This window comes from Vollenhovia emeryi, unplaced genomic scaffold (genome assembly GCF_000949405.1).
Source record: "Vollenhovia emeryi isolate VEMERY1.0 unplaced genomic scaffold, V.emery_V1.0 DF939178.1, whole genome shotgun sequence".
Lineage (NCBI taxonomy): Eukaryota > Metazoa > Arthropoda > Insecta > Hymenoptera > Formicidae > Vollenhovia > Vollenhovia emeryi.
In genome coordinates this window covers 560,395-569,970 of record NW_011967188.1, presented here as the reverse complement: position 1 = coordinate 569,970, position 9,576 = coordinate 560,395, and the positions used below count along the sequence as shown (strand labels likewise).

The 9,576-nt window shown below is 37.2% G+C and overlaps 1 protein-coding gene across 2 annotated transcripts in view; it reads right to left on the bottom strand.

Annotated features, from left to right (window-relative positions):
• Positions 1-8,618, bottom strand: part of LOC105563300 (glucose-6-phosphate 1-dehydrogenase) — a 15,421-nt gene extending 6,803 nt beyond the window's left edge. The window contains exon 1 of one of the 2 annotated variants that reach the window (XM_012014782.1): positions 8,325-8,618. In XM_012014782.1, the coding sequence (XP_011870172.1) occupies positions 8,325-8,343 (19 nt within the window). In that variant the 5' untranslated portion in view covers positions 8,344-8,618. Of the gene's footprint in view, positions 1-3,389; positions 3,556-8,324 lie in introns of those variants that run through there. The other variant, XM_012014780.1, reaches the window with a different exon arrangement.
• Positions 8,619-9,576: the final 958 nt, after the last annotated feature.

The following is a 9,576-nucleotide window of genomic DNA, read 5'->3' as shown; positions in this document are numbered from 1 at the left end:
TCATGGCTTCCGGATGGTTGCCGCGTCCGTTTGCAGTGTGGTGCCGACGTTTCGCAGGCGTTGCAGGCTGCTTCATCAGGGCTGGGAGACTCTGATACAGTATCAGAGTCTCCCAGCCCTGATGAAGCAGACTGCAACGCCTGCGAAACGTCGGCACCACACTGCAAACGGACGCGGCAACCATCCGGAAGCCATGAAGACTAAAGAAGACAACAGCCGCGAAAGCCTGAAAGCCAAGATATTTTCATATTTTCTGATTATAAAACAGTAATGATTACATATATTAAAATTCAGTAATCTATTTCGTACGTATTACGCGCATGCATATACCGTATGAAATAATGGTAATCTGCAATCTGCTGAGGTCATACAGAGATATTTTGCGGCAGGAAATTAATCACGAGAAGATATATACTTGGTGTAATTAAAAAGTATCGAAACTCGTTGTATACTCAGCTAATTGTTGTATACTCGGCTAGAGCATAAGCACATGTATAAAAAAATTGATTGGCCCATAAACAAATGCATAAGGAAATGGACCAACTTCCTTATGCATATATGCACTTATGCAAAAGTGTGCTCCCCGCTTAGTCTTGTCTAAAATATCTGCTCTTTATAGCACAAAAGCGGACTTTCAATCGTTAATCAGTACTCTTTGATCGCCCTTCAAAATATGAACAAATATGTGCACCGGACCTACATACGTCAGATTTCCCTCGGCGTGCAAAATAAAAGAGAAAGAACCCAGATAGCACACATAGTTCTGTGAATATTCTTTTGGAATGCAAATATTCTTAATTTCAGAATATTCCAATCGAATATTCTATAACTATATAGAGATTATTACAATTAGAAATCGTATATTCATAACAAAGAAGAACGTTTTTAGAATATTTGTCGAGAATGTCTTTGGAATATTCGTTCAGAATAATTTTTTAATATTCATCGAGTTTATGTATTGCTCATTGTTTATTGTGTAATATACTTATCTTATGCGAAAGACAGTGAAACCTGTGATCATACAATATATAACCGACACGCTATAGCCGATAGATTATTCTATCTACATTCGAAAAAGATTTATAGTAGTGCATGTTCCACGAACATAAGATAAATATATAAGAATGACCTATGGAATATTCCAAATATTCTTGAAGAATATTCTTAAAATGTTCATAGAAGTGTCTTGTGCTATCTGGGGAACACTGTGTGTGCATGAAATTTTGTATAAGACTTGGAGAACCCGCTGCCGGAGACTTTTGATATGTTAAACATAGTTTTCGTTGAAGAATTCACGAATCGTGCATGCGTGCTTTAAGAGAATTAAAGAAGAACCTCTGTTGAAAGCGACCTGCGGTCTGGACGTCCTTCAACGAGAAACGAAGTTTCTAGAGGCTCTGTAATCAGAGACTGGCCATAAGAGAGTTCGTCAAATTCCTGCGAGTGAGAGAAAAACATAGGCTATCTCACTCTTCTACGATTCTACGCTCAATAGATGAGATAGCCTATGTTTCTCTCTCACTCGCAGGAATTTGACGAACTCTCTTATGGCCAGTCTCTGATTACAGGGTCTCTAGAAGATTCTATTGTTCGTGTAAGAGAATTAATACGTAACAATTTCACGCATTGTTAATCGTGGATTTTTACATGTTAAGAGCCGGTTTTTCCAACCTCTTGGTAAGCTGACTAATAGTTAACTTACAAGTCTATCTTTATCAGATTTAAAGGAAAAACAAAGATGTACGTATGATTTAACTATTAGTTAACTTACCAAGAGGTTAGAACAATCGACCCTAATTCTCTTATACGAGCGATAGAAACTTCGTTTCTGCTCGTTGAAGACTGCTGGACGCTTTCAACGGAAGTTCGACTTTCTTGGGATTTTTTCAACCACTCAACATTGTGCACAACTCATGGATTTTTCAACGAAAACAGTGTTTAACACATTAAGTTTCCAACAGTTTTTCCAAGTTTTACACAGAGTTGTATACTGTTCTTTCTCTTCTGAGAGAGATGCAACGAAGGCCCGGTGCATGTGTTTTTGTTCGAGGGACACTCGAAGAGTGAGCGACTAACAATTGAAGGTCGGCCTTTGTGCCATAAAGAACAGAAATTCCAGATAAACTTCACAGGCAGAGGCAAATTCCTACCACCGAAATTAGCCGTGTTATACAACCAGTCTCAACTTAACTTTTTATCACACATACATCTAACGTACAAGTGTAGAAAATATTGGATTCTCACGTGGCGTGCAAGGAAACTGTCAGGAACCACTAGCCACGTATAATTCTGCAAAAACCCTAATAAAATGGATATATCTCTACAGTCTAAGTGTATACAATCCGAGAGTAACCTTCGAAATCGTCTACCGCGCTTACGTCTCTGTTTATCGTGTCTTTTGTATATCTATACATTGAATTAATATAAAAAAATCTTTATCTTAAAAACGTGTATAAAAGCAAATAATATTATATTTTCCTTTATATAATTTAGCATAAAGGAAAAAATAATATAAATTCTTTCAAAGATAACTGCGAGGATACTAAAACAAAGTTAAGTAAAGTCAGCGGCATACGATGCTTGTTTGCTTGCTGGTTTGCTTGCGTGCATTCACACAAAAACTACAGTGCCGGCTAGTGAGAGCCAATCAGGACTCCACGTGATAGGTCAGATTGGGTCAGATGAGTCAAGACTGCATCCTGATTGGTTCTCACCAGCTAGTAAAGGTGCACGCAAACAAACCAGCAAGCAAAAAAGCATCGTGTGCTGCTGTCTTAAGAATAATTTTCAATTAAAAAAGATCATACACGACGTACGTCCAAAAGCAGTGATTTCGCAACATTAAACCATTTTAAAAACACATTTAGAATATTTTTTAATGATTATTAATTCATTGTTCCTAAAAAAACGTTTCAAAATAAGAGATGTGAAGATTAACGAAGATTAAAGAAGATTAACGTCTTCTTCGAAAAATTTAAAGGAATTTTATTTCTTTCATTATTTTGCATGCCATACGCCAAAATATTCAGAGATATTTTATTTACAGGCATTTCACATTTAATCCTACAGAACACTTAATATTTCTCACACTATACTATTACTAATAACGTAATAAAAACTTGATGTAATACATAGTTACCATTTAATTATAAATTGAAGATTTTAGAAGTTCAAGAAAGTATAGAATCTTTAACTTTCATATTTATCAAAAAAGAAAAAAAATGAATTTTGCTGACGATAATTTATTGCCGAATAAAATATTCTGAGATAATATCATTGATCAAAATATGTATAAGTATGTGTACGATTGTTAGTCGCATAGTATTTAAAGTCGCAAGTTTTCGAAACAGAAATCTGACGTGCAAACGTAGTTTTGTGTTTAAACTTACTCGATGAGGTACTCATGGCTTTCATGGTTTACGAACAAGTCGCACGGGAAAGACACCAAAAAAAGTCACGTGATGGACTGGCTATCGGTGCCAGGGGTCTTGCCGATCTCCTTCGACAATCTCGCCGCTTCACCAGCGGAACCTCGACTGAGCGTCGGTTTTGCCTTGCATGCGCATACCACGTGCAATCAGGCGAACGTAAACGCTTACGAGGCAATCGTGGAGTGCCCTCGAATATAGATAAACCAATCCTTTGATCGTTTTCCACGAATAAAAAATTCACTGCCTTCATTATCCCAAGTGCATTTAAATCAACATAGTGTAGGTGGAATATCATGTGAAAGAACCTTAAATAATGCTCGAAGCTAAGTAACTAGCAATTAAAATGAGTAATTAATTAAGCAACATAACAAACGTAATGGTTTTGAATGTAAAAGTACGGCTGAAGCTAGATTATTGAAACAGTCGGGATTTTTTTCTCTCTAAATACCATTATCGATATTTAAATGGCCGCACACGCAATGTATTTTTACGTAAAATTTGCCTGTTGCAAACGATGCCTTTTTCTACTTCTATTTTAGTTTTTCTGTGCACATCAGAACATTCCAAATGCAGATGCAAATTAGATTTAGATTTTTATCATATTCTGATAATCGCGGAACACTGTTCAACGTGATGAAACGATAACTCTCTTATCTACGAATCCGATATGCAATGTACAATATAACCTGGAGAATATACGACGCATTGCATAATGATGACTCATTGTCAATCTCATCCTCGTGTATTAATGTATGTAATGTAACGCTACTAATTTTAGCTAATCCGCTTGCAAATTGTGCAAATATTATTCCTAGACTATTGAAAACACCGACGCATGCTCTGGGAAAAATAAGACAGCTAGCAACCCATTTTGGGGATCACAATTAGTGATCGAATTATTTGGACTGTCCGTAATTCTAATCTTTTACGAATTTACCCCGCGTAACTAAAAATCGCAATTAGCTATTCTATCTATATCCAAGAATTTAAAGTAATACTAATCAATTCTCTCAATTAGTTCTGTCGATATTCAGTAACGCAAAGATAATTTTCACTTAAGAGGCACTAACCGAAATGTTGAGTTGCTTAACTACAAAAAAAAACGGTTAAAATTTTTCCCAGAGTAGAGTTACAAACAGTCCAAATAATTCGATTACTAATTGTGGGTCCCAAAATGGGTTGCTAACGGTTTTTTTCCCCAGAGTGGAAATCAACAAAACACTAATCCGACATTATTCCAGGAATGCTGGACCGACAACTACGTCACATTGTATATCATTATAGTCAGTATTATACATATTATAATTTATATAAAAATACAACAGTCAGAGATGTGCATAATGATGCAAAAATAGAAGTGATAGAATAATGCAAAAAGTATTTTAAAAATACATACATCTGCGTGAAAAGAATTTTTTCTTAAACTTATCCTGAAAATGATGTAATCGGCGAACAACACGGCATTTCGAAGAATTTTATGAGAGTTTTTTAAAATTTTACCATACATTTTACTTGTAAAGTAAAATATAAAGTTCTTCAAAATGCCATGTTGTCCCACGATTGCCCGAATTTCAGGGTAAATTTTAAAAGGAAATTCTTTCCGTGTACTGTATCCATCGTCGTTTAAAAGAACTAAGTTATAGTTTTCTTAAATTCTTAAATAAGATGTAATGTTTCTCACGGAAAAATTACGGGAAGCAGGAGGATGTTCACGAATTGTTAAAATAGCAGCAACAACTTTTACTATCAGATTGTACGGTTAAAGGGAAACGTTGCTCAATTTTTATAACGCACGTGTAAAAATTGTGGACGCCATGCAAATCATGCGTGCGGAGATACTCGTGATGTGTACACGCTATACATGTATCTCATGATAACGATGACTGGCAAAGCAATGAACTGCCATCAGTAGGGAGTGCCAATGAGTGCGCGGCTCTTGAGTGGGCATCATTGCGGTGCCTTCTCGCGCTTCTATTTTCAAGGACAAGCTCCCAACTGATCGTCTTCGTTATCGTATGGCCTTAATGACAGCCTAATCCATAATCAGATCTTCACGATCGATACACTTTTATGATATCTATAACCCACTTTTATGATGTTCGATTGTTTAATTTCGTGCGCGATCTTTTTCAAAATCGATTAATTTTTATCTTTACTTAATTTCTTATATTTACTTCATCTTCCTCGTAAGTTAACAACTTAACGCGATTTCGTTGTCCAATATGATCGATTCGTTGGGAACAGATACACTGATTTATACCGGCTAAAGTGAAAAAATTTTGTCCCGATGAATAATTTATCAATCAAAATTACATCATCTTTGCGTTGTGGCAACGAATCATTTAGTTAACAGCGACGACATGCAAGAGATTTGTCAACCATTAAAAAGGCACGTTTCTGCCTACGTATACAATTATTCAAATTAAATTGGCTCTTATTACAACTATTTTTCGATATAAATGTTCTCTGAAGATTAATCCTTTCATGACCGAATTATATTATACTTTTTGTTCATTATTTATTTATTTAGTTTTTAGTGGGCATTAGCATTCCAAAGAAGCCGAAAGGCAAGAAATATAAATATGATTTATACGTCCCAGTGATCACAAAAGAGTTCAGTTAAAATCAGTGGGAAGATATAGCGTCACATTCTTTAGATTACAGTAATGGGTTTTGTTAAAACGGTTGGAAACACGATATCGGAACAGCGTAAGACGTAAGAGACAGAATTTTGAAATTTAAATACCTGCTAACTCACTTGAAATGCGCATAAGATATACCTATTGTGATATAGTAGGAGTACAGAATGACTTTAAATTTAGTTAAACATGCCCTGTTTCCTTTCATCCGCAATACAATTTCGGTCATTCCTCGTCTATCGCTGTATGACAATGTAGTTGTATGCATTTCATATGTATACATTATTTCATAACACGGAAATACACGAATTTCCTGTATAAGATAAAATAGAATAAGTATAACATAGAAATATGTAACAATCGCTTCGTGAGATAATCGGCGAGAAAATGTATGTTTATTTATTACGTTTGAAATTTTATGTTTATTCATTTCGCTCGTTTAAAAGATTTGATTTAAAGAATTAAAAGAATTGATTTAAAATATTAAAAGACTTGATATAAGATATTTAAAATTATTGCGTTCTGACACGCCGACTTTAACCGATATACGTTCTTGCGTAACTAAAATGTAAGTCATGTACGGACGAAGGATGTGGAAACGTTGCATTTGTGCGATATGTGTTTCTTCAAGCCTGATCTACAATATGATTCCTTGCGTCTAGAAACATTCTATTTTGTAGCCAATTCCTTTCTAAAAAGGAAATGTTACCGGCGTGAATATTGAACAAATAATCAGAATGCACTGAAATGATATCTACCAATTTTGTAAGAATGGATGAGGGCAAAAGGTAATATAAAAGAAAATTATAGCGTATAATATTAGCTATTAAATAAAAAAATGAATTAACTATTAACCAGCTTATCAAGAGAATGGAAAACTCTAAAATGTAAAAATAAGGATAGCGCTAAATGACGCGCGCGTGGCGCGCATAATGTATCGTATGTTTAAAAAATTTATGCAAGCTGATAAATACATTAGACCCTATACATTGTAGTAGAATCACACAGTGTCGAGAAATTTTTTACGCGTTTTGATTTGCTTAATATAAAGCAGAATGTTTCTGGACGCAAAGATCACATTGTAGATCAGGCTTTACCGTGTGCCACCGGCATCGAGTTAATGGCATGGACCTACTTTTCAAGGCAGCGCCTGGAATGAGTTACACCACGGCTACGAAACGCTTTGTAAATAAAGTTACGTCAAAATCTAGAGCGGCCAAGCGGTTCTCCAATTTCGATTTCGGCACGAAAGAAACTTACGTCATTTTGCTTTCACTAAGCGTTAAAATTCCCCATTCCCGATATCACGACTTTCAAAACCTATCAACTGCCGTAGATAATTATACAATTAAAGTAGTAACTCTCCGAAAATATTCAAAGCGATAATCGAAAAGCAACAAAAATAGTTTCATGAAACAATAATGTTCTTGTATTAAGATTCTTGTGTTAAATAATTCGTATTTATTGCAGTCGTATCGTATGCAATTTAACGGATACATATATAAATAAATTACATAACAATTATTTAAAATTATATACACATAAATTAAGGCAATACATTTATCACGGAATTCAAAACTAATTTTTTTAACGCATATTACTTCGAATTTTGTAAATATATTTTAAATGCTAAGCAGAAAATATCTTTAGTCGAATAATTATCACAAGAGAAGATACACACGCTAATAAAATGAACATGTTTGAGTCTCGATCTTCATAAAGATATCCGGAGATAAAGAATTCAATCTACGAACTGCGCAAAAGAAATCCTCCGAAACTATTCCGCAGGTCTCTCGCGCTATCGCGCGTTATCGCAGACGGTACCGATACCCGCTGGTTCGGTCATTATCGGTGCGGATGGAATTTTTCTCGATCGCTCGAGATCGCGTGAGGAAAAAAACAACATCGTACGATGCATTATCGATGAACTTCCGCGTAACGTTCACGACGGCGCCGCATTTTAATTTTGGAACACGTCCCCCCTCCCCCCCTCCTCTCTCTCTCTCTCTCTCTCTTTCTCTCGTTCTCCCGTACGATTTAATTTTATCCTCTTCGCGCTTCGCAAGAACGCGAAATGCGACACGCACGCGAGAGACGTCCGTCATTTACGCGATTCTGACGTCCGGTCTACAGTGAGTTGTCAGTCGTTAATCAGAAGTCGGAATATACGTCGATCCTTGTCCTTTCTAGGTGGAAGAAAAAGGACCGACACATAGTCTAGCGACTCATTGTAGACCGGGCCTGATGGACTCACTTCTTCGGTGCACCGCCATCCTTGAACCTTGACACTACCCTGCACAAAATTCCCCGATCCTCCTTTCAACACTGCCGAATCAGCCGAATGCGTGTCGTCCACAGACATATAATATAGATGTCTGTGGTGTCGTCCGTTTCCCGGCAACGCGCACACGTGGCCTTGCCGCCAAAATGACACCGTCACGCGCGACTTTGAGGTTAAGCGTGGACGCGCGACATGCACTGCGTTTTCTCGCTCCTTTCCGTTCTCGTCGACACCCAAAGAGCGCCGCTGTTCCCTATCTTCGCGATTTCTCTCGGCGCTCCGCGTTTCTTTATCAGCGCGATAAAAGTAGCACGTAAACATTAGGCGCCCGTTTGATTTTAGCTGCTTTTTGACGTGAGAGAGGGAAAGAGAGAGAAAGAGAGAGAGAGAGAGAGAGAGAGAGAGAGAGAGAGAGAGAGAGAGAGAGACGCATTTCCTCTTCTGAATATACATATAAAATTGTCACTACGCAATTTTCCTGTATTTCGTTCAAATTAGGCAGGAAGTGGAGTAGCAAAGTAACGAAAGGAAAGATGGGTACGCATAGGATTGCGTTCGAAAAGGGCTAACTAATGTTTCAATTGTTCCCACATAACAATTCTTGCGCGCAAATTTTGCTTGCCTTACGCATGCAAATTTGTATGCGATTTGCCCGAGTTTTGTCCGTAAGATATGTTCAGTCTGTGCTTTCGCACGCAAGTGGCTAGCTCGTGTATCAACGTATAATTTTGCGCGCAAATATCTATCGACTCGCGTACAAAAATGGCTCAACAGCGCAAGCAAAATTCTATCCAAGTGCGTCGTCGTAATGCCAGATGTTTGCGCGCAAAATGTTTTCTGGGTTGCTTCATTTGTGTTGATTGTTAAAAACTGGACTTGGCGTTCGCGCAAACCCTGACGTAACAATAATTTTATGCGTTTGTCTCGTAACATTGTTCGTGACGATTGTAACTGATTGTGATACCCCTTCCTTTTAAGTGAATGCGAGAAAAGCAATGCGGTTGAAACTTAAAGCAGAGAGAAGCCTGAGAGATGTCACGGCCCCGTTTTTCGTGATTGGCGAATGCGATACGCCCTCTGTGGACATTGAAAACGTGGACATTGAACTACGTAGCCAATATCCACATTTTGCTAAGTGGGTAACGCAGATTTGCACAATTTTAGCCCCGTCCCGCGCTATGGTTAGATCCCATGCAATGATCTTGTACTTAAAATAATCTTAAGA